At 47.2% G+C, this 25,059-nt stretch overlaps 1 protein-coding gene across 1 annotated transcript in view; it reads right to left on the bottom strand.

Moving 5' to 3' along the window:
• TANC2 (tetratricopeptide repeat, ankyrin repeat and coiled-coil containing 2) overlaps nt 1–25,059 on the bottom strand; it is a 242,739-nt gene that overhangs the window by 131,710 nt on the left and 85,970 nt on the right. Inside the window, exons 4-5 of the mRNA XM_080369447.1 lie at nt 19,807–19,878; nt 13,826–14,005 (exon numbers count right to left, since the gene is read on the bottom strand). Of these exons, the coding sequence (XP_080225573.1) occupies nt 13,826–14,005; nt 19,807–19,878 (252 nt within the window). The remainder of the gene's footprint in view (nt 1–13,825; nt 14,006–19,806; nt 19,879–25,059) is intronic.

Raw genomic sequence — 25,059 nt, 5'->3', positions numbered from 1 at the left:
TCCAACTTTCCACAACTTGCAACGAGGAGCTGTGCTCCTCATCGCAGACATGCAGGACCACAGCTACTCAAAGACCAGCCCGTAACTCAAGAGCAACACCTGGCCCAGCTCCGGCAGCCAGAGCATCGCTGGCGACACCGGCACGGCTGCTGCTCCGCCTCCCTTCGCCCAGCCATTCTGCTGCCCTCCCCCGAGCCGGTACAGCAGGGTGTTACAACGAAAGGACCAGAGACACGCTCGCTCCTCGCTAGCTCCCGAGCGCGTCATTTCCCACGCCGGCAGCCCCAGAACCAACCCTTGTTTCAGCCTGCCGCCCCCCGGCTGGCGCCCACCCCGCTCCCCTCCGCCCCTGCTGCACCCGCGTCCTCCCTTGGGCGCTTCAGCTTTACCCTTCGGCAAACCAAGCGTTCTTTCCCCTCCTCTGAGTTGAAGCTTCATTTTTTTCTATCCACACTTTCTCCCCAGCCCGCTCTCCCAGGACCTGCCAGCTGCCCCATCCCCTCACAGCGCTGATGCTCTCACCCTCCAGGCAGCCCCTCTCGTACCACCCCCCACCCCTCGCCATCCTCTTGCCCACCTTGAGGGCTCCCAAAGCAGCGCAGGGGCGGCCAGCCAGGCCCCCTGCCTCTACAGACCCCCTACAGGTCTGACACTTGGCGCAAAAGACAGAGACACAGAAATTCAACAGAAATGCTCCAAAACCGCTGCCGAGGCGAGAGGAAAAGCCCCCCGCTTCTGCCAGCGGGTGCCCTGGCCCTTGGCTCCTGCAGCACCCACCTGCCCCACACCCACCTCCGCCGGTGCCGCATCCCGGTGGCATCTGCCACCGCGGTTTGTGTGTTCACTGCTGGGGAGGAGGCTGTGACACCTTCCCCAGCCGACAGCTCCTACTGTCCACCGTAACGGCATGGGCAACAGTCGGAATTCAACAGTTGGAACGCACAGGATTACAGCGCTCCTTGTCATTTATACAGCGATAGGGTTGGGGGGGGGGGTTCAGAGGGGGACAGTCCACCGGTTTTGTTGAAGCTGATTTTTCTTTGCATTTAGTTATTTTTAAAAAGTCACTGCTTTGTGCATAAGTAAGTGGTTCTAGTAGAAACTCAAGCTTGGCAAGAGGTTGGATTTACTGTCTTTTTGGTAGAGCTCCTTTCGATGTACATAATTTATATCACTGTTGCTCTTATGAACAAAGTGCTGGACAAGCTTATTCAACTCTTCAAACTGTTTCTAGAAATTTCAAAGCATGCCCTAGGAACAATTACAGAAAGCAAAGTGCTTAGTCATCTCCCCCCCACGAAATAAAATGAAAAACGAAGACGCAAACCTTTGACAAAAGCTGAAGTTTAAATTCACTCAGAAATTCTCTGCAGTCATATACTCATTAAATACAAAACCTGGGTGTTCTAACAGGGGGGGGGGGAAACCCCACAAAACTTAAAACCATCAACTTGTTTAAATAATCTAAAGAAAGATTCTACCACTGAACAGGAAGAAAAGAGTAAGTCTTAATTCCTAAAGAAATAGGGTAGAGAGGAATCCGTATACAAAAAATTGGACTGTGTTAGATTTATGGAGAAAACTCAGAGCAACACTGTAGAAGGATGAACCAGGCACAACCAGAAGAACACAGAGGAGCAAGCAGCAGCCTTGCACCTCTCACCTCAGCATGAGCTAGCGTGATACTCAAACACGCTGCTGAAAACAAAGGCACATAAACAAGTCTTTGTTTTCCCAAGAGGTGAAATTTTAAAACACCAGGAGAGAGCAAAGTTAGGTTTCAATTAGCATCTTCTAATCCGGATTTACAAAAGATGACCAACGCGTTTCCTCTGCTGGCATTTTATGCTTTCTGACAGTGCAAAACAAAGGGCCCTAGAGCTTCAGAACAAACTTGACATGAAGCTACATTCTAACTGCATGATTATCATGCAATGAAATATTTATAGTGCAAACCCACTTACTTATGAAATCAAACTGTAACACAATGCTATACACCAAGTACTATTTTGACGCAAACATGAAAGCGGAAATTTAATCTTTGTGTGTATAAACAAATCAAACCTGCAATGTTTAGATGGTGATTGCATAGCAGCGCTGGGTCTTTGGCAATCAGAAAGAATGTTTCAGCACAACACTGTATTTATACATGCATAAGTGCCTTCCGTCCAAATATAAACTTTTAACAAATATCGCACAAGATAAAACTAAGCCCATGCGTTCTACAGCAGTCACTCCTTCGCTGGGAGACAACGTGGAGTCAGTCATCCTCATCTCCTTGGGCAACCTGCCCTCAGATTCAGCAGGCAGCAAGAATTTGCCTATTTTCCAGGGCAGTACCAGCAACAGGTACGGCTCCACATCACTCATTTGTCTTTTACAAAACACAAGAAAACAGAAAAGCTTTTATAAGTGTTCTAACACTTCAAAAAGTTTTCATTTCCTATTGCCATGCCTCTTTTCCATAAAACCAGGCTTTCCCATCATTTGGGAACATGATTCCCAAAGCATCTTTTCTAACTGGGGGTGCGTGTGAGATCTTTTCTAACTGGGGGGAGTGGAGGGAGGGGATAAGGAAATTATAATTGTGTGTTTAAAAAAACATCCTGAAGAACAATTGACTTTCAAGACATAAAGTAGCTCCTGGTGAGGCACTGCTGTTAGACACGGAGCTCCTTGCAATGAGCCAGCAGGAACGCTTCCAAATCCCGCGTGGAACCAGGTGCTGGTGCTGCAACCTTCAGCCGAGCTGCCACCCACAGCCGCTCCGGAGTCCCGGCACCGGCATGGGACCGAATCCTGTGGGAAGCGGCGCTTGGGCAGCCATCGCACATCCCCACCAAGCCGGGCTGTGACAGACACGGACCAGATCCGCGGGGTCAGCTACAACATGGTTTAATAAATACAAATATACTGAACCAAATAAATATTGGAAATTAGGATTATTTTTTTTTCCTTCAGTCAAAGCACCATTTCAAAGCAGTTTGGGTTACTTTGTTTTCACCTTTCATTTAACTGCAAGACGTTTATTTGCTGACAGAACAAGCACCCATCTCCACGTGCAGTGTAAGAACCCCAGGCTGTGGCTCAACAGATGGGGTACTCTGTGAGCTTTTGGTTAAACTGCTAAAAAAGCTGGTGCTGGAATAGAAAAGCAGCTCATTCAGAAATGTATATGCACAATATGTACTTGGAAATAAATCAAGAATCGTCTCTTGGTAACAAACAATATGTTACCTCTTAATGAAGTGCATGGAAGAGGGATGGGCTGTGCTAGTGTGTATTTTGAGGTGCCAGGACCATTGGTAAAGGTTTCTGGCAAGAGAAGGCAGGCAGGTATACAGGAATACAGCCTGAATGTTGGCCAAAGACATCTTCAACAAAACCCCAAATCACACGCACGTGGTTAAATCGGCACTATGAATTACACAGCCCCAACAGCTGCTCAGGGCAAGTCACTGCAGAGCAAGGAAAGGTACAGCAAGTGCCCAAGCAACGGCCCGGAGCCAACGATCGATCCCAAATCTCAACTTTCTGGCTGTTCTGGGCATCGGTCACGGACCTGGAATGAAAACCCAGCACACGCAGCTCTGCGACAAGTGGCCCCGTGCGGCAGGACCTGGCGAGCAGCGGTGTCACCACGGTGTGCCAGGGACTAACGGCCATCGGGCAAGCGACCCAACCCAACAACGTGGTAGGACCAGGCAGGAGAGTTCCCAAAACGGGCTGTCCCACCACTGCAGAAGTAGGAAGGGCCGGGAAAGCGAGCGGCGCGGCGGGGGCGAGGGCTCATTCCCAAAGCGCGCACCCGGCTCCAGGAGCAGGAGCGAGGGTGTAGCCAAGGGAAGAGCGATGGCCTGATTTAACTCCACAGGAGGCTTCCTACACCACCTCCTCTCGCTATAGAAACCTCTTAGCTATGTCTCAAAATTAAAATTCTCACACACCAGAAGTGTAATCGTGACAGATGCTCCATTTTGTGCAGCACCAGTGTGAAATAAGGACAGACTTCCAGCTCTGAGCTTCTGAAAAGCCACGGTGGTTCAGGGCTACTTTGTTTGCCTTTTTGACGCTCTCTGCGCGAAACGTAAACCTTTGGGGTTCTCCCTTTGGGCCTCCATACAAACCTCTGAAATGAAAAGCTCTTAACACCTTTCCCCAGCTCTAGAGCTGTGATGACACCTTTAGTCCATCCTCAGCAAGTCCAAGCAGTCCAACATAAAAAATAATCCTGGGGCCAGAGCAAAGCGGGAAGGTTCGGCGTGCCTGGTGGGCAGGCAGCCCACGGCACACAAGCACCAGGGGAAGCGTGGGGGATTTTCGGCACCTCACTATTACAATTTCTGTTCTGTCAACATGGAAGGCAGCCGTGTGCCAAAACAAGCCAGCATAGGGCTCATCTTGTAAAGCAGCGATGGGGAAAATCCATGCTAAAACTGGTTAGTGACTTTCAAAAACCAATAAATATGACATGCCCGGTTTTTTCCTTCCCTCCATTAAAAAATAAAAATAAGAGTTACATCCAAACTATCCTGAAATTAACGCAGAAACGCCAAGAGTTTTGACAGGTTTCCAACAAAAGAAAAGCCCCCAACACTGGATTTGGTTTAATCCAAAAAGTTATAAATAGACACACTTATTTATCTGTATAAATTTCAGGGACAGTTTTGGAACCCCCGAAACCTTAAGCAGGAAATTCACCGGTTTCACATCAAGCGTTATGCTCGTTTATTAAAGATCAATGTACATATGTGGGTAGCACAGAGACACGTTCATCCACCTGTTTTATTTCTGCAAGCCCAGTTGGTTTCCATTTAAGTATATGCCTGCCAAAACAAATCGCAAGTCCAAAAATAATCAATGAAGCACCCCAAAAATGTATAGTAAGAATTGACACAATAGGAAAAAAATATTCAGCATACATCTTTGGAAACGACAGAGGATCCTCCTCCTCCAGCAGCTCTCATTGCTGGAGGCATTGGGCTTTGCCACACTGGAGTACAAGACAGGACTGAAAAACGCAAGTGCCAAAACCACGGTGAAATGCTGCTTGCATGTGTGTTTTCCATCATTTTTTTAAAAAAGGGACAACTCCGTAATTCCGACAAAAAGCAAGTTTTCTACTTCTTAAACCTCTGGATAGCCACAGATTGCAAAGCATCAGGGAAAATTAATTACGCCCAGAAAAAAAAACACGTTATGCATCTCGAAACCTCCCTGCAGCTCACGGCACTTTACAGATAACTCGGTCCTTGTCGGTGCTGAGCAGTTCAGAGATGCAGGAGTGGGCCTCCAACCAGCCTCCGCTCCACAGGAAAAACAGGAGTCTCGGATCACTGTCATGCTGACAGTGTGACAGCTCAGGAAAGCAATAAAAAGAAATGTAAGCATACTGCAAACAGCGTGATATAAAAATACCTAAAAAGGATGAAGGTCTGTCCTGACATTAACAATGTGAAACACAACATCCCTCAAAAATTAGATGCAACATGAGCAATAGGCACTTGAACAGCTTTTCCTTAAATAATACCTTGAAAAGGATTGCTTATATATTTGTATTTATCCTAATAACACTGAATTAAAAATCTCATTCTTTTAGCGAGAAGCTAATATATCTCCGCTTCATCACACAGGGGTTTTATACTCCACTCAAACCTAATTTGTGGTCATTTTGCAATACAAAAGGAAAACCTTATCTCAACGCCATTGTTCTAAAATGTTAAAAACAAAACACTCTTGATATCTGTGGTATTCTTAAACTCGCTCCTCAGCAGTTCTATTTTAGCAGTGCTGAGAAGAGGGATTTTTTTCACTCCACATTCATTTTACATTTTGTACATGAAACTCTGCACACCCTAGCAAGCAGGTGACAAACTCCGATTATGTAAAAGTGTTGCAACAACAACTGAAAGAAAAATAAGCCAAGCAGCATAACCCTCATCGACACTAAGAACCTACTAATAATGGCTTCCTTGTCAACTAGGAGCATCAGAACCCCTGAGCCTACGTTGATTTTCGGCGGAGTTAAAGAGGCCGCGGAGCACCTAATGCGATTTAAATCAAAGTCCACGCAAGACACATTGTCCGAATACTCACGAGGCTTTGTTTTCTCTCCCCATCACCTGGGCGCAGGCAGCCGTGCAGCAGGAGGGCGGAAAGCCGCGGAATTCAGGGGCAGAGACGCCTGGAGCACAGCACCCCCCGGCAGAGCCTCCCCCGGCACCCACCTCTCCCCAGCACCAGCTCCATACTGCTGCTCCCCACGTCAGGATGATGTTACAGGTGACACCTCCTGCTGCTGATGTCAGGCTTGGCTCCCGAAAGCACAGCCAGCATCTCCCCGCAGTGCCGGCTGCCCCGAACGAGCATCACTCCTGCATCTTCTGTCCCCAGGGAGCGGGCGCGGAGAGGGGTTCGGAAAGGCTCCCAAACACAGAGCGCGCTCTCGACATTAAAGAGCCTTTCCTTCCAGAACGCTGCAGCAAATGCAGGCTGTACACCTCCCTGGGGGGTGTGTGTGAAGTATTTTTACAGTTTCTTTCTATGGCGCAGTTTAATTTGCTCTTTTGTTAGAGCAAACTGGGGAAAGAAGAGGTAAATAATGGTGCAGACACCGGAGTGAATGATTCACTGATGCTCTCCTGGACATTTCGGAGTAAGCCAAGGGGCTAGCGATGCAGCCCAGGACCAGAGCTGATGAATGGTGCAGTGCTGCTGTTGTCATGGCAACCAAGAGAGGAAAAAAAAAAAGCAGCGCCATATAAGGAGTTGTGACATGGATTCTGGGAACAATTTATACTAAAAGCCCTCGGATGCTTTAAAGCAGCAGCATCCCCTTCCCGCTTGGATGCAGGTTTCATTGTTCAGGCTGAAGCAGTCGGCACAAATCGCCGCACGCACAGTCGCAGCAATCCCAGACGGGTTTGCATTGGCGGCGTTGTACCAAAACACAACGAAACCACACGATTTTGCAGCATTTTCAAATAACTGAAATCGAGATAATCAAAATTCTTAAGTAAGAAAAATGGCAGGTCGCTAACAACGACCCAAACCACCCCCTGGGAAAAATGAGGGCACCAAGGAGACCCACGGGTACCCTGCAGGTCCGTGCAGGTGAGATGCTGTGTCTGCCTGAGATGAACCAAACTGCAGCACCATCAGGTGGCTGAGCGTCTGAGCGGCAGCACCACCGACCAGAGACCCAGCCACTCCTCCTGGAGGCAGGAAAATAGCCCCAAATTCACCTGCAGGCCAGTCACCGTTGGCAACTGAGGCTGGCAGTGCCCCTAAAGCATCTCCAGACAAAGCAGTGGGGTGAAAGCCAACCCCTACACAGAGTTGCCATAGCAAGCTACAAACGAGACAAGGTTTACATCCCATGCTGGAACACCGAGAGAGCAAACCACGTCATTTCACACAGTCATCATCAGGCGTTTTTCACTGAATGCACGCGCTGCAATAGACAGTGCCCCGCGATCAGGAGCATGGCAACTCTTTCACCAAAAGCCGACACAACACCGTAGTTCTGAAGTCTCTGCTCAGAATCAACATCTGAACTTTTAAGAAATCCTGTCTGTGGGTTCCCCTAGTTTATCTGAACAAACGGACTAGCAGGGCCAGCTCCCCTCCTGCGCGCACACTCAAAGCAAGAGCCTCACCAGCCCTCACCTCCACGTCCAGCTGAGTGACTGCATTAGTTTCCAGAGAATAAGAGGTCCCAGAGGGCTGCAATTATTAATCTGGGTTTGTCACCATTAAACAAGAAACAAACTTTTCAAGCACAGAGATCTCAGGTTGTTTACTCCCACAATTCCAATTAACATCAAGAATATTTAACCATCTGCTGAAGATACAGAGAAGGAAGAAGATAGAATCCCATGGCTACTCCCAAGAGATACCAAGGCGGGTGCCGAGGGACAGGGTGACGCGAAGACCCCAGCACTACAAATGACAGGGTGATGGTGGCACAGGGGACAGTGCCCATGGGTGTCCCCAGCCCGGCTGGAACTGGAGGGTGCTGAGAACCATGATGGTGGGTCCTGCTGCTGTCACAGGGAAGAGTGAGTATCCATCCTGCTTGGCTCTGCTTTGACCATCTTTGACGGATCTAGTGAAAGAGCAGGAGATTTCTTTAGCAAAGAGGATGCTATTAATGGTCTGAACACACCTTGGAACGTTCCTGCTTGTTTCTATGAAGTTTATTCTTAGGGAAAGCTCTTGCATTCCCAAAGCACAAGGGAGAAATGTTCTCAAAGCAGGGGATTTGCAATGAAACCAATTCCTCAGGTCCACGTCTTCAAAGACGCTGAAGCATCTAATTCACATGGGATAGAGGAGGAATGAGGCCTTTGAGAAAACAAACCTAAACGTCTAGGGTTTTTTTAGAAAAAACATGATTTCTTTCCTAAATTTCTTGATAATATTCTCCCCTCCCCCTCCGTGCATGGGCACTCGCACACACACGCTCTTTCCGAAAGAACCCTAAAGCTTGCAATCTGCCATTCCATCGGAAAAAACCCAGAAATAGCCAAGTGACGGTGACGAATAAAATTATCCCTGCGCATATAAATTTACAGCATGCAAATGAAAAATCTGTCCCGAGGAGGAGTTAGGTGTGGCACAGGGCTTTGTGCAAACCCTTTGCACATGGTGGGTTCCACAGTCACAGAATAAAGCATCGGTAGCCGAGCCTTTCAGCCCAGTATCTCATATATTAACCTAATACGACACTGGGTACTATTTTTGGCATTGATTCAGCAAAGCACTTAGATACATTCATCTCTGTAAGCACCCTTCTGAAAAGCGATGCTTCCCTGAATGAAGGCACACAATGCAATTGCATTATTTTCATTTCAGCCATGGCTTTGAGTCATCAATAATACACTTTTGATGTGCAGTACAATATTTAACCCAATGGCTTTGGAAATGGTTCCTCTCTTTGCCCGGCAAGCCCGGTAACTTTTTTGAGGGCTGATTTTATTTCAGAGAGAAATCAAAATGGTGCCTTCTGCAAACTTATCCTGGGCTGGCAGGGTTTGGGTTGGGTCTTCTTTCTTTTTATTATGTATTTTTCACATGACACTTGCTAATAAAGCCACCATTATAAAAATAAATAAATTATTAAACAGCATAAACTGAGGTTGAACACACTGATTTAAAATATGCCCTTAGCCACTGCTGAACAATAGGTTATCCCGGCAGGAGAGGGAGAGCTGATTACTTATGCTAACTATTACTTCACCCTTTAGAGCCACAATGACCTCAGTTTTTCTTAATTACCAGACTATTCAGCAGAGTGAAAATTGTGACCATACTGAATATTTATCAACCTCCAAATCCAGCCAAGTCTCCATACACAGAAACCCCAGATATCAACATGTAAGCAAGTGACCTCAGTTCCTCTGGAAAGAAAACCAACGCTCTGCATAACGTGTTCCGATGGCTTTGGACCAAAAGTGGACATTCTACCTTCTCTGCGGATGAAAAGCTGGCTTGTTTACAACTCAGCCAGGTTAAGAACTTTAAACGATCGCATTATAAGTAAGTGAACAGATGGATAGCACCGCAGTTTCTGCTGGGCAAGTTCCTCTGCACCATACAGGTTTCTTCTCCTTTTTTGAGGGCAAAGTCAAACCCCAAATGGACGTGACACCCCGATGCCCATGAGAAGGGGCCATCCCAGTCGCTGCTCTCCCCTCCCCGTCGGAGCTGAAAACCCACTCCCCTACACCGGGACGGACCGTGCAGATCCAGAATGATGCGAGATACTTTAGCCCTTAAATGTGAGCAAACTGTCTCATGAAGAGCCTGAAAAGTCTGTCGTATTTAAATTTTCATCTCTGAAGAGTTCTAGAAAGTGTAAGTGCAGATGCTGGTACAGTCATGTTTTGTTGCAAATGGTCTTAAGAATGAAATCTTTGGGGGGGGGGGGGGGGGGGGGGGGGGGGGTACGACGGGGACCAAACCAAGACAACAAAGTTTTTTGTGTAACAAATGATACCATTCCGCTACCCAACCACAGATATGGAAATTATGACATGAATGAGTTAGTCACACACAAATGTATGTAAGAAGCAAACAGCATGAAAAAGCCCCTACAATTGGATAATTTCTCAACAATTTTCTATGCTCTGAAGGTCGCTTTGAAGATCCATGTGGCAACTGTCAGACGGACAAAAGCCTCTCTTTGTAATACTTCAGTTTCCCAGAATCACCCTCATCCCTTTTCCAAAAGGAATCACTGCCGTTATTGTGCAGATTTAACAACTGGACAGCAGAACGAGACAAAGCAGAAGAGGAAACCATCAGAGCCAGCGAGACGTTGTGAAATGTCTCCATGCACCGCCTGTCAGGCTGCTGGCTGCTTATCTGAAAGCTCCCACAGCCACACCGGGATTTCTGAACCAAGTTGCTTATCGATCCCCCCAGATTCTGAGCACGCTGTGACGGCACTTACAAGGTTTCAGTAAAATCAGAGAGGTGTACTGAGTGAGACTGGGGAGCGACACAGCCGAAAATAATGCAAACCTGTGAACTTGTCTTCACAAATCTAACGTTCTCTCCAAATTTTCTTTATTTTACAGATTGTGCTGCTTTACTAATGAATAAAAATCGAGGAGGATCTTTATGAACTGCCAGTCCATGTCCCCTGGCAAAATCCTTTTTATTTACGGATAGAGGCAACGGCTAGTTCGCAAACAGCCATCTCTTTCTGCTGTGGAGGGATTTTTATTTTTTTTTAAAAATCTCTCAGATTAGTCATAAATAAGAGACAGATGATAAGGAATAGTTGAAGAAACATGATAAATACTATGAATAACAAAGAGCGGAAAGCATTACTTTCCCTGTTCCTTCACGTTACCTTAATGAAAGCAAACAAATCCCTATAATGACCGCACAAGGAGTTAAAATAAACACCTTCCTTTTACAATATCAACAGTAAATTAAACTAATAATTTTAAAAAATCACGCTACTCCATCAACGCACTGAAACACACTTGGAATTCTAAGCGTATCAGGAGCTCCACCGGAGTCATCAAGACGTGTACGTGCAAAACATCAACATGGGATTTCATGCTATACCGGACTGGGTCGAGCCGGAGCACAATATTTAAAATATATTTTGTTTAGTATTTTTTGTTGCTATTTCGTGTGGCCCCAAAACAAGTCTCCAAACAAAACCAGGAACCTACACGTCTCTTGATTTTGTGTAACAACAATTAACAGCATTTTATTGCCGTCACCTCGTTCTGCACACACCTTGTTCAGCTCTAGGTTTCAGCACATTGCAGTTTCCAAACCAGACTGACAGAGGACTATGGATTTCCACCAGCTGAACGTCTGGCTCTCCAAGCCCACCTCACTGGTGTCGGAGGACACGTTTCAGTGAGCTGCCTGCAGCCCTGAAGTCTCCATGAATCACCACCCCTTCCTTTGAACCCCCCCCCCCCCCCCCCCCCCCCAGCCAAAGTCACTGCTGGAATTCCAGTATCGGGTCTTCTGAGGAACTAGCGGGACTTGGCAGCCCTGCCAAAATCCAACAAAAGCTTTCCAAGTCTGGAGCCAGACGGAGTCTGATCTGTTTCCACCTGGAAAAAGATATTTATGAACGCACGGAGCTTAATTGCCCGGGACAAACGGTGGTTTGGGGAGGTGGGAGCTGGTTAACGCCTGTTGACAAGCCGGGGGTCCCACAGCCCCCCACCACGGCAGCTCGCTGAGCAGGCTGGGAGGTGTTAGCGAAACGGAGCTGTGGCGGTGTAAGAAAAACTTCTCCTTCCACGGGGCTGAGCCCAAACCCTCTGCATGTATTTCAGAGAAGAGCAACGAACTGCTCAAGCAGACACGTGAATATAAAGTTACTCAAGAGCTTCAACAGGAGAGCACACATAGGATAACACAAATATAAACACACACATAAACACAAAGGTTTACGGCCAAAAGAAGGGAACAGAAGGGCAAAGAACAAGATAAAGATGCTACAAAGGCCTACACTGTATGTAAAATATATATTTTTATCCTTTCCCAACTGAAAAAAAAAAGGTCTATGGAACTGGCTAGGACTAGCTGCCCCTACCAAGGCAGGCACACAAAACAAGGAAGCAAACCCCTGTGAGTAACTCATAAACTAAGAGGAAGAGGAAACTGGATGAATGTGAGGAACATGGGAGAAATCTGAGGAAAAGCAGTAACAAACAAGCTATACATCACACTATAAATTAACCAAGCACAGACACGCTGTGAGAAGGAAAAAATAGCCTTGATTTATTTTTGTCTTTTTTCACAACCTATGCTTTTCGTGGCAGGAAGGTTGTGGATTCCACACCTACCCATTACTACACGGTATGATGGGGAGGGTGGGGGGGAAGCCAAGCACACACAGAATTTCCACCCATGAAGTGCTGCAAGCAGTGTATCCTTACCGGAGAATAAAAAATAACAAGGTTTTAGAGACACTAAGCTGAAATGGATTGCAGTTTGAAACTACTTTTGTAAGCCGCTAGTGAATTTTATGGTTCTCTAAGCCAACGCCGACCTTTGGGAAGCGTAGCTGGTTTCAGCGCCACGCCGCGCTCCCGGCCGGTCCGCAAAGGAGAAGGCACCGCCGACGGACAGACAGACAGACAGCCAGCAGGTCTGAACATCCAGCTGCACAGCCCCGACTCAGGACCGCAAACTGAAGGATGCTCCTAAGAAGGAGGCGTTTCCAAAAAAACCCCAAATCCACAAAAAAAAAAAATCCACGCATCCCTCCCAGTGTCCACCAGCAGCCCTCCTGAAGGACCAGCCTTGCAGCTACGGAGCTATCCCCGTTCCCACCAACAGGCATTCCCATTTTAAGACAGCCCTTCAGCCACGCTTCACAGGTTCTCAGCGGTGGGAAACTCACGTTGAAGGCAGCTGAGTAAGGCCCTAAACTCTCTCTTAAACTATTTTCATATCCTTTTATTTCTTTATCTACCTGATTCTCCCGTATCTCAGGAGTTCTGCTGCTACCGAGAGGGCTCGGACCACCCCGAGACCCTGCCCAGTGACTCCATCATGATACAGGAATCTCCTCCTCCTCCTCCTCCTCCCGTCCTTTTCAATTTCTCCTTTCACCAGAGGGCAGGGAAAACAAAAGGTACAAAGTGGATGGGAGCTCCCTTTTGCAAGCACAGCTCAGATTATACTGGGTAAAAATTCTCTTTGGTGGTTTCTCTCAGCACAAACGCAGAACACTGGGTGATGGTTTTTCAAGACGGGCACGGAGGGATGTCAGATTTTAGGCAAGCAGCAAGTTTCTCTAAACTGCTACCAACAGAAATACGATGTCAGGCTTTTAAGCGGATTTTAAGACTCCGAGTGCTTTTAAAAATCCAACTTCTTTACAATCTCTAGGTGTTCCAACCACAATCCCAGCAGATTAAACAAAACAGTTTAAGATCATGCATGAACTAGGGGGGTGGGAAATATTACTTTGCTGTACAAGTTTATCATTTTTCTGATGTATTCTCTCAGCATTCAGAATTTTAGCATAAGGTTCTTTTAAGTTACTGCACCACTTCCCTTGTGCATAAACCACAGTACAAAGTGGAACTGAAACACGCTCTGCTCGACATTTCTCCGAAAACTAGAGAATATTTGTAAAACAGAGAGATCCTTTTCAGAACAGAAAGATCTCTCTGTCAGCGTGAAATCCAATCTGTTCCTGGGTTGGACTGAAGTAGCTGCTGTAATAAACAAACGATGACTTGTATACAGAAGCTTGTTCAAAGCGCTTTCTTACAGATTTTTGTACCAACGGACCTTAAAAGCCCCACTGAACTTTATTTAAAGTCCTTACCAGTTAACTTCTTCACAGGTTGGAGCCGAACACTGATAGACTGATGTGTGAGTAAGGGGGAGGATGGAAGGGAGCGGGACATGCCCTCCATAATCCGAATGTGCTGCATACCTTCGGTCACTGGGAGTGGCGGAATAGCGTAGTCGGGTTCAAAAGCACAGTCGTTCTCTGTGGAGGTGCCTGGCGGGAACAGAAACACAAAAAGGAACTGGTTAGCAGACGAGGGAGCCTCCTGCTTTTATCAGCACTCGCCAGGGGATGCACGGAGCCGCCCTGCTGCACACCATTCCCGCAGGTAGCGGGGACGGCTGCTCCCGTTCTTCTGGCACCGCCTCGGTGCTTCCCTTGAAGAAATGATATTTCTGGAACATCTCAGCACACCTCTTTAGAATACGAACAGCATAACCATGAAGAATTGATTTTTGATATTTTTTTTTTTCGTTTGTCATTCAGAGTCCTGGAGTCACCAGTTTTATATATAATTCAGAAAAAAGAATCATCTTTTTACTGGTAAGCTTTTCGTGCATTTAAATTGTGGATTTCTAATTAAAAAAAAACAAACAACTTCCAGTTGAATTCAATTTCTACACCAGGACCTCAGGCTCAAAACAAACAAACAAACAAACAAACAAGAGCCTCCGAAAGCAGCCGCCGCCGCGACTCTCCCCCAACAAACGTACAGAAGCACCCAGAGACGCACAGCGCCCGTATGGGAGCCACACCGCTCCGGATCCCCGTGGAAGACACCAAGTAACATGACAACAAGTGGAGATAGAACAGGGAAGGCACAGCACACTAACTGCTGCGATAAATACAAATGACAAATTAAGGGCAGGTGCTCCAGACCAGCACGAGTTGGGAGCCGTAAGGTTCCTCCCATCAGCTTTAGGACATGGAAACCTCTGGGTCAAGGACACGGGATTCTCCACCCCCTGGGTCAAGGACACGGGGCTCTCCACCCCCCAGGGTCAAGGACACGGGGCTCTCTAGCCCCCTGGGTCAAGGACACGGGGCTCTCCAGCCCCCTGGGTCAAGGACACGGGGCTCTCCAGCCCCCTGGGTCAAGGACACGGGGCTCTCCACCCCCCAGGGTCAAGGACACGGGGCTCTCCAGCCCCCTGGGTCAAGGACACGGGGCTCTCCAGCCCCCTGGGTCAAGGACACGGGGCTCTCCAGCCCCCTGGGTCATGGACACGGGGCTCTCCAGCCCCCTGGGTCAAGGACACGGGGCTCTCCAGCCCCCTGGGTCAAGGACACGGGGCTCTCCAGCCCCCTGGGTCAAGGACACGGGGCTCTCCAGCCCCCTGGGTCAAGGACACGGGGCTCTCCACCTCCAGCCAGATAGATGAACAACTTAACAGAGACGGCTAATCATTCATCTGCAAAAACAACCTGAAACTGTTCACGTTAATATTTCATTACTGATAATGTAAGGCGACTACACTTGTGCCACACCTTTAAGAGATGGATTTTAGCTTTTAGTGCCTACTTTCCTCCATCAAGGCTTCCATTATCTCCGTTCGATAGCCGTGCTGCTCTCGGTGCCTTGCGAGGAGGTGCTGCAAAGAGAGGATGTAACCGCCAGACGAAAGGTTCGGCAGGCAAAAGGGGGGAGAAGACAGAAGAGTAAATGCCTCAAACGTGGGGTACTCCAGAGGAGGCGATGGACCAACTTCCCTCCAGACATCCAGAGGCCAACGGGAACAACCCAACATATCGGTTACTATCAGAGGAAAACCCCATATTGAAGCAACTGTCAAAAAACTTGGCCAAGTTCCTGCAGCGTGCTCGGAGGAGCGGCGTTTGTGGCTAAAATCCATCCCTTGCTGCTGCCAACTTTCAGGAACATTTCTCCGCGTTTTTGTATCGTTCTTTACAAGGAACCAAAACAAACACTAACACACTTTACACGTGCACTTTTTCTGACAGTTCAAAATACAACTTTTACTCTCTTGCTTACTGAACACTTGGCACATTCACAGCAATTTACTCAATATATATTGAAAGCCTAATCCTTGCAGAGGTGGTTTGTGTGTTTTTTGTTTTGTTTTTTTTTTTTTTTTTTTTTTAACTTCAGTATGCTCTAGTAAGTACACTACAGTTCGATATGTTTTATTCATCGGAGATTGTCATTATTGCCACAAACTGTGAGCCAGACACTGATGTTTTTCTATTCGTTTCATGCTGCTTTAATTAAGCATGCACATGAATGCTCTAATGGAGTACATCCCTTTAAGGGGAAACAGATCATTGTATTTTATTTTAATTAAAAGATGATGATCTGACAGTATCATGTCTTTTTTATATATATACACACATGTAAATAGATATGTATTTATAGATATTTATATTAAAAAAAAAATAAATGGCTGGAGTCAGAAAAAACTAGAACTCTTGCCTCACCACCGTTCCCCTGCAGTTTTGACAGGAGCAGCGGCTCAGCCTCGCCTCTTCAGCCCAGCCCATCCAAGCGGAGCTGCCGCGTGCCACCGCGACCCACCAACCACCAGCACCGCTTCGTTACAGATATCACAGCTGTGCTCATCTCCATCTCCAAAGCATCCCATCGGCTGCCTTCAGTCACACACACCGGCAGTGCTTGCATGGGCTGAAAGTGCGTTCCGCTCATCGAATTTCAGTGCCCACATCCAAGCACGCAGCCCAGGAGCGCATCTAGGAGCGATGAGAGTTTAGGTTCTGCTTCAGGAAGAGAACCACCCCATCCTGGACACCCCCCTGACTCCATCCATGACCTCTCCATGGACTACAAAAGCAGTCAAGGGTGACAGCAGCCACCCGCCCACCCTGGTTCAGCAGCCGAGCACCACCCTGGGGTCTCCCTCCCACCTGACACCATCCGACCAGCACGGCCACGCACGATGGCCGCAGCTGCAGAGGTGCCATTTCGCTGGGCTCTTCCCATCGGACGTGCCGCAGCACCTCGTGCAGACAGGACAAGCAAGGTTTGCTGGAGAGCGAGCCCACGTCTCGCACAGACGGGGCAGCACCACTGCTCAGCAGAGCTCAAACTCGATTGATGGTCTCGCTTCTATGGTTTTTTGCTCCTCATCCAAAAGGTGCAGTGGCTTTAGTAGGGAAGTTGGCCATAATTTTTCCAGGAGGGCATAATTTTATTGTAGCAAGAAAAAACACCCTGACTTCTTCCAGCTCCGCACTGCCAACTGCAATTACTAGCTCCAGATACAGTTTACTTGACATAAGCTGATCAAGGACCTTGTTTTTTCCAGGGTTATCACAAGCTGGACACCTCTGCTGACTCTGCAAGCCTACTCGTAATCACCTGCAAGTGCCAGGAAAGACAAACCAGCATCGGTGCCAAAACTGGCATCAGCATCGACAAAAACAAGCTACGATGTTTTTTCAAAATACATTTGGCAGCAGGCACATATTTTCCGTCATTGATTTTGATTCTTAAAACTAAACTTCAGATTTCCTCAGGCTAGATTTCAGGTTCTGAACTATGAACATCAGGCATCTTCCGCAACTTAAGGTCTGAGAAAGACCCACAAGTCAGTGTGTGTGTCACTGGTTATTATGGTGTAAGTTCCCAGTATCTCTGACCAATCTTTACCCAAAGCCAAGGGCAACTTTGGGCACTGTCTTGTACAGAAATAAAGTAACTCTATCTTTGCAAAGTCTTCAGGAGTGTTTTCCCTCTTAAAATTCAAATGCTTTGCAACAAAACTAGTGAACTCACAAAATACCCACAACACACTATGTTAATTCCACAGATGACAAAATTTCCTCTCTCATCCTCGACAGAGCAAACAAACACGCAAACAAGGTAAATTGAAACAGCCTTACAATTTGTTTCAGTCAGAAAAAATATTGGGTTTCTCAAACCCTCAAAATTAGGGATCATTCCCAGCTGAACTGGAACTTTGACGGTTTGTCTATGAAATATACTTAAGATGTTACTGCAAAGCGCATATATGAACTAATAAACAATTTTTTGAAGTTTGCCAAGATGATAACGCTTTCCAGGCAGCTGTAACGCTTGGGCACCACACGCGGCAAGTGGACATTTAAACAGAAGTACGACGAGTGCCTCATTCCAGCTGGCTGGTTTATCTGAGCATAACGCACCCCTTAATCCGTCCACGTGAAAACCAGCCGTGGGACACGCAGGCAGATCGCAGCTTACGGACTGCCCGGGGCCAAGTGAAAGAGAACACTCCTATGGAGCAGAGAGACTTCTTCCGCGCTGCAGAAATCCCGCGTCTACAATTGCATCCATCGATCCAAGCGGAAATATTTAGCGCAGAAGCTTGTTTCTCCAAGAAGCTGGAAGTATTTTTGACCCATTTCCCCCTCTGCTCCCTCTCACGCCGACGCTTCTCGCTAGCTACTGCAGTTCCCAGGGTCACACCCCTTGAGGCAAACGGGGACGGGCTGCTCATTCTTCAGCAAGTAAGTACTTGCAAAAAAAAGCCCACGGTCTCTGCCCCAAACTGGTACTTTTCCACAGCAGCCGAGATGCCGAACAAACAGGGAGGGAGCAGAAGCGCCTGAAACAAGCGCAGGGGAACCCAGCGGCCAAGTCCCGCCAGCAGCTGCATCTTGTAACGACGAGCCAAGGGACAAAGCCCAGACAAACGAAAGGACATTACGGGACTGACGGCAGCCAACGCGGGCCAGGCTCAGCCTCCGGAATAACACACCAGAACCATCTCTGAGCTGACAGCGCCTGGGCAAGAGCCTCATTCATCCTGTCTTCTCCAAGCACGGAAACGCTACTTGTATGTGAGCTATCCCGGGGTACAGGCAGCTCTGAACTCCCTTGTTCCTTCCTAATTTTAGCTCTTATGTTTTGAAATAAGAAAATTTAAAAGAACACATTTTCAAAGAGTAACAAAAAGATAATTCAAAGATCTTCTGTTAACAGGGCAGTTTCAGCTGTTGACATTTCACAGGGCTTCAGGGTTTTAACTCTAAATTCCGATCCCCCTAATTCTGATCGCAGGCTTCAATCACTTGCAAAAATTTTGCCCCGGCAACACAGGAAGACTGCCAAAAAAGAACATTGCTCTGGAGAAAATGTCTGTGTAGTAGGACACCATGACAACAACAGACTTGAACCTAAATGGAAAGAAAATGATTGCCACAATCCCAAAGAGAAGTCAACGCAGCACCGACCAGAGCCATAATTCCAAAAAATGCTTCTTGGTCTCAAGAGCTCCGTGAAAATACCAGCGTTCTCACAACCCTCACAAATGAGAAAACACTTAAAACTTTAAGTAAGCTACTCCAAAGGACACGTAAGCCAGCAGGAATCAAAATGCTGCTGTTGTCAGTGGCAGCAAACGCCATTACACGGCTCTAGCGGGGGCTTTGACACCGAGCCTACCGTGAAGGATGGCTACTCAACAAGAGTTGGTCAAATCATTACTTAGACAATATAAAACCTGCTGTTACTACTCTCTTCCTGGGACATTTTGCCCTGTTGCTGTAGAGTAAAACAAAACAAAGCAGAAGAGATACCACACAGATGTTCAGCCCCAGACAGGAGCACAGAGGTCCCCCCAATCCATCCCATCATGGGCTCCGGGGGAAGGACCACCTGGTTATTGAGAACCTGCCAGGTTCTCCCCTTTGCAATCAACAGGGAAGGCAAGTGGCCACCGAGTGACCTGTTGATCTGCACTGGTACGTGCTGCAGACTTCTTACACCAGCCCCAACAACCACCCTCATGCAGAGCTCCGTCCCTCCATCTGCAAAACGCCGATGCCGCACACCTACAGGTACGCCTGTGCCGCCCCACAGGTTGGTCTCAACGCCTTCCAACTCTACAAAGCTAGTCTGGGTCGTGAATATTAGTAAATTTGTAGCTACGTGGATCATAACGATGGTTACAAAACTCTGTCGGCTGACACAGTCTTACGAAAAACACAAAACGTTATATATAAAAGGTCAACAAATGAGAAACGAGTGACTGAGGCAGAACAACACTAACGTTTACCTTGCCCAGATCGGCTCTGACGGGAGTCTACACTTGCCTGTCTTCGGTCTGGTGGCTCCTCGTTCCCTCCATCTGCATGAGAACCAAAACAGCAGAAGTAGAACATCATAGTGGACAGGTCAGGCAGACGCAACTTTTCCTTGAGTACCATCACCTATCTCGTAGGAACAGCAGAACCAAAGGTCCCTCTTGCAGACTGAAACTGGGGCAAGCTGCTGAATCCTTTGGTGTCCCTTCCAGTTTCTCCCCAGCTCACTGCAAATGAGATCTGTGAGGTCCTCAGGATACAGGCAGGCTTTTAACTTCTCCTGCTGACCTCCACAGACATTTGAATGAAATAGTAACCAAATCGTGCATCTTCAATTAGTTCCTTCACTTTGGACTATTATATCAAAATATCAACAAATGTTAAGCATTTGAAGAGAGAGATCCAGAAAAAAGAAAGGGAAAGAAAAAAAAAATAAATAAAAAGGAATATTCTCTGAAATTGCTTCCCTTCAAAATTATTTGTCAGCTAAAAAACGGGAAGGCTAGGAAGAACAAAACCACTCTCATTATATCCTCTTGAAACTGTTTAGGGAAGCAGCTACTGTTAACAAATAACAAATCCATCTGGATAAACGTAGAGTGGGACATTGTGTGCAATATTATAGAATTAATTACATGCTGGTCTTCATTGATCAACTGACCAGATTAGAAACAATAGATACGCACATCAATATAGATGCTTGAGTACACAGGGTTTATGCCAGCTGAAAGCAAAAAGAAGTCTAGCTATGCAGATTGTGAAAAAGCAAAACCAGACATTTAAAAGCAGGATCTATTTCAGCGGTTATTGCACCTTATGGTAGGGGAAGGGGAAGCTTTTAGAATCTTTAAAAATAGTTTTGAAGTAACTGAATTCTTAAATAGCTGTTTAAAAACTCAATAGTCTATTTTAGTGTTTTTATTTTTTGATTATACTAAAAGCAGCTGCACTCTGATACGTTTATATCCATATATCCCCAGCATTATTTGTTACGCCATAAATTAATTCGACTTTATCAACTCATACAATACGCGAATCACATCTGTTAGCCTGGCTCCAAAGGCAAGTCGTGTATTGGAGCACCACCGCACAACTGCTACGGTGACCCAAAACTGAAGCCCACCCCCAGCCCCCCAAAAGCAGGGCCACAGCCCAGGCCATGGAGGGGGTTTTGTTCCCTCATCCCTTGGCAAAACGCTCCCAGCCCCCCGTGTCCCTGAAGCACCGTGCAGGCACCTGGGCGGGTGCGAGCGATGCAGCGTGCTGTCCTGCTGTCCCCTCTGCGTCCTGCCCTGCTCACGCAGCAGCCACACGGCACGGCCAGCCCTGCAACGCCACCGAAAGCCACCTAGAAACCCTGTGACGACCAGCTCGGTCCCGATAAGCCACCACAACTGCCAGGTGTCCCAGGCGCTCAGACCATGACTTCCTCGCTTTCCTGCCCTGGCTGCAAGGAGGATGTGACATTGCAAACATGACTGCAGCCCTGACGTGCTCGCAGGAGCCATGGCAGCCTGGAGGAACCCTCTTGGGATGAGTCGCATTGAGCCTTCCTACAGTCCAGCTGGCATAAAAGAGTATTAATAGATCACTATCTCGGTATTTTCGCTTGTAATACACAATGTTGGTTTTGAACACGGCTTTGCACACAGATAGAATCATCATTGCTAGAGGCGCCCGGCTACGAGCCCACATGGACAACCTCTAAGTTAGGAAGAAAACAAAAAAAACCAACCCTTTGAGTTCCAAACATAAATAAACAAATGGAAGATAATTATAAGGATGGAAAGTTTTAGAAGACGAGGGTTACAAACAAAGTCAGAGTCGTAAAGCCAGGAGTATAACCCTGTATTTATCAAAAGCCATGTAATCCTCACCAAAAGACAAACTCAGTTTTTGATAGTTATTGGAAGCGATGCTAGAAGAGACACCTCACCGGTACAGCCCAGCTAATCCACGGGCGGGTCCTAGCAAACCTCTCCCCGCCGGTGCGGAGCGGGCCGGGGGCTGGAGCGGTGCCGATGGAGGTGGGCGCTGGTGGAGGGGATGCTGCAGGACGTGCCCTCGCCGCAGCTCACACGTGCGAGGGTCCGGCTGCGCGGCACTGATGCACCCCACAGCCCCTCCTGCCACCAGAACAACCCAGAGGTCCCTGTGGACAGTACAATGCTACACAGTTGTGTTTAATCACTTTTAAAAAAAACCAACTCTGAAATAAGACTTCAAAATCTAATGCAATTTTTGGTTTTTATAACTATATATAACTTTTAAAACAAAAGGAATGTCTGGGGACGTGAAATTGCTTGAATTCGGAGAATAACTTTTTCCGTGGTGCTTTGCAGTAAGATTTAGACAACAACTTAACTCTCATTTCAGTTCAATACTCTTGAACGCCAAAGGCAGCCAATATTTCATCATGGTAATAATCGTTTCACTATCATAAACAGATGTTCCAACTGAACTTTAAAATGCTCTTATTCCAATTGATCTGAAAGAGCGACGTAACACCCCAAACTCTAATATATGCCCGATGGAGATGGAAGAGTGTTGAAAGCTAGGGAAAAAATAAATTAATAAAGGACTTGAAGGACTAAATTGGGCTTAAAATCTAATAGCATAGGGATGCCTGACCTCCCCAGTCCGTGTGGCTGGGTGGGATGGATTCTGGAGATGAAGGGACAGACCAAGCATGAACCCGTGCTCACTCCTACAATTATTATTTTTTTCCATATAACTGAGCTCTTTTAAAGAGTCATGTTGCCCTCGCACCCTCAGCACAGTCTTGCCGTAGCACAGCCCCATCCCACTCCTGCAGATCTAAGGTCTGCCCTCCGCACCCAGCCGGGATTACGCTCCCACCGGCTCCAGACCTGCTTGTTGCAGACAAACGTGATCCAGCATCATTCCTCTGCCTGGGGCATTCAGAAGATCAGGGAAAAAGATAAAAAACATTCCCTGGGGACCTGTAACCATCTCAGCAACCAGAGCCCCCCTTATCCAGTGCTGGGCTGCAGAGCGAGAGCAGGAGCGCGTCGCCTGCTTTGACACCACGAGGTGCAAGAGGGGAAGCGGAGCATCAACGCGTCAACCCGCGCTTCATCACAGCCGCTCTGCAGCTCTTCCAAAACCCGGTTCCTCCACAAAGGGGAGCAACAAGGTTTTTCCTCGACACCGTTTTCAGTAGGGAAGAAAGCAGCCAGCTGCTGCCTGGAAGACAGATTCTAAATGCTACTTGGATATTCTACAGTGGAATAAATCTAAGAGACAAGCACGTTCTTTATTTTAAAAGAAAAAACTATTAGAGGTTTTAGCCCAAAATTAGTAGGTTTGGGCCTCTCAGAAGTCAGCTTCCCTACTGAAGCAAAGCAGGTATTTTTTAAGTGCAGTAAATTTAAAAAAGACACGATGGGAGCTTACAGAGACAGGGTGCCAGCCCGCCAGCAGCAGTACTGCTGGAATACTTCATGGCCAAGCAGGAATTAATCCATTTAACACCACCTGGAAGGACAAGACCTCTCCTCCTGCACAGTCACCTGGGTGGAACAGAACCAGTAGTCATGCTTCCAGAGCCAGCACCAGCCACCGGGCCGATGGCCACTGGGCCACCGGTCCTGCTCCCTAAAGCCCTTGGATGCCGCGGCAGGGAGCGAACGGGGGTCAACTGGCCACCAGAGCCACCGGCTTTGAGCAGAGGAACCTCAGCACAGAAGCCAGAGCCTGGGATAGATTCCTCGGGTCATTTGCAAGTTACACAATATATCAAGGGGGAGAGAGAGACCACAGTAAAGTAACTTCCCGAATCAATTTAGGAGGGTGGGAAAGGAAAAAAGAAACCTGATGACTCAGCGTATGGTATGACTTTGGTGGGCACGCGGTTGCGCTCACGCTGCTGCTGCTGCTGCATTCGGTGCAGCTGCAGCAGAGGCTGCAGCTCGGGTGAACGGCGGCACAACCCACCGGGCGCTCTCCCACCATCCAGTGGCTCTTGCTGAGGAACATTCTGAGCATGAGCACAGCCGGGGTAAAGCCGTCCCTCGCACAGACGTGCACACCTAGCGTGCGTACACGGAACACAGGTTCGCTGTACTAACGGAAGGCAGCCTGGCGGCAGGGGGCTGCCCCAGGAAGCCCCTTACCTTGCGGACCACCCACCCTTGCCGTGCCCTCCTGATCCGAGTAAGAGCAGCAGAGAACAGGGAGCATCCCGCAGGCAGAACGGGGCCTCCAGGGCAGCGCAGGCAGGAATCGTGATGTGATGCATACAATAGAATACAAAAAAAATACAAACAAATCAATGCCAGGTAGTGGAGAAGGCTGGTACCTGCAGGATTGAAAATGTATGGAGAAAAGGCAGAGGACTGGAGGAAGGTAAGGAACAGCCAGCAGTTAAGAGTTGAACGATTGAACTATTTAATTTTTTCCTCTGTTTGCTACAAATCAAAATTTTGAACACACTCCATTCCCTGCAGTGGAAAAGCAAGGTTACTAGGGAACAATACCATACATAATTAAAGAGTTATCTTAATATACATGCAAAAAAAGGGGGAAATTACTGTTGCTAAGGGAACATTAATTCTCACGTTTTTGAACTTCTGAGTGCTTGAGTTTAAGGGTGATAGTGTTCACCTCTGCATGCCTCTCAGGGCTCTGATGTTCCCACGATACTGTTACAGTTATTTTATTTATGCGTGATTTTAGGTAGTTAGTATTTGCTTTATCAATAGCTAGGATTTATAGGCACGACCTAATATTCGGACAACAGTTTGCAGAAAGTATCACTGATGGAAGTGCAATCAACCCTGCTGCTGTGACAACTGTCAGCGTGGTGAGACACCACAGTTATTGACAAAGCCTCAGATGCAACATCTAAAAGAGGTCACCAAAAGTAAATCAGTTGTAAAATAATTGCTAGAAAACAGATAGCCCTGTTAATTTAAAATAAAGATCAGAACAGACCAAAATACACCTGGTTAAGGAGCTTCTACAGAAGTTGCCATGAGAAACAGAGTACAGTTATTTTTTGCAAATGCCGCAAGGGAGGTGAACGACATAGTAAAATATTGACTCGGTAATCCATGTTCTCTTGTAGATAACAGTAAGAGGGAGGAAAAGTTTTGTGGGATTTTTTTTATTTTTAAAAATCTCAGTGATTAAAAAGTCCATTAAGATTTACACATTAATTTCAGAAAGATGCTGCCTCATCAGCACCTAACATCCCTCCAGCT

Source organism: Falco punctatus, assembly GCF_963210335.1.
Source record: "Falco punctatus genome assembly, chromosome: 19".
NCBI classification, from domain to species: domain Eukaryota; kingdom Metazoa; phylum Chordata; class Aves; order Falconiformes; family Falconidae; genus Falco; species Falco punctatus.
Note: the sequence above shows the minus strand (reverse complement) of the source record. Positions and strands in the feature narration are given on the sequence as shown.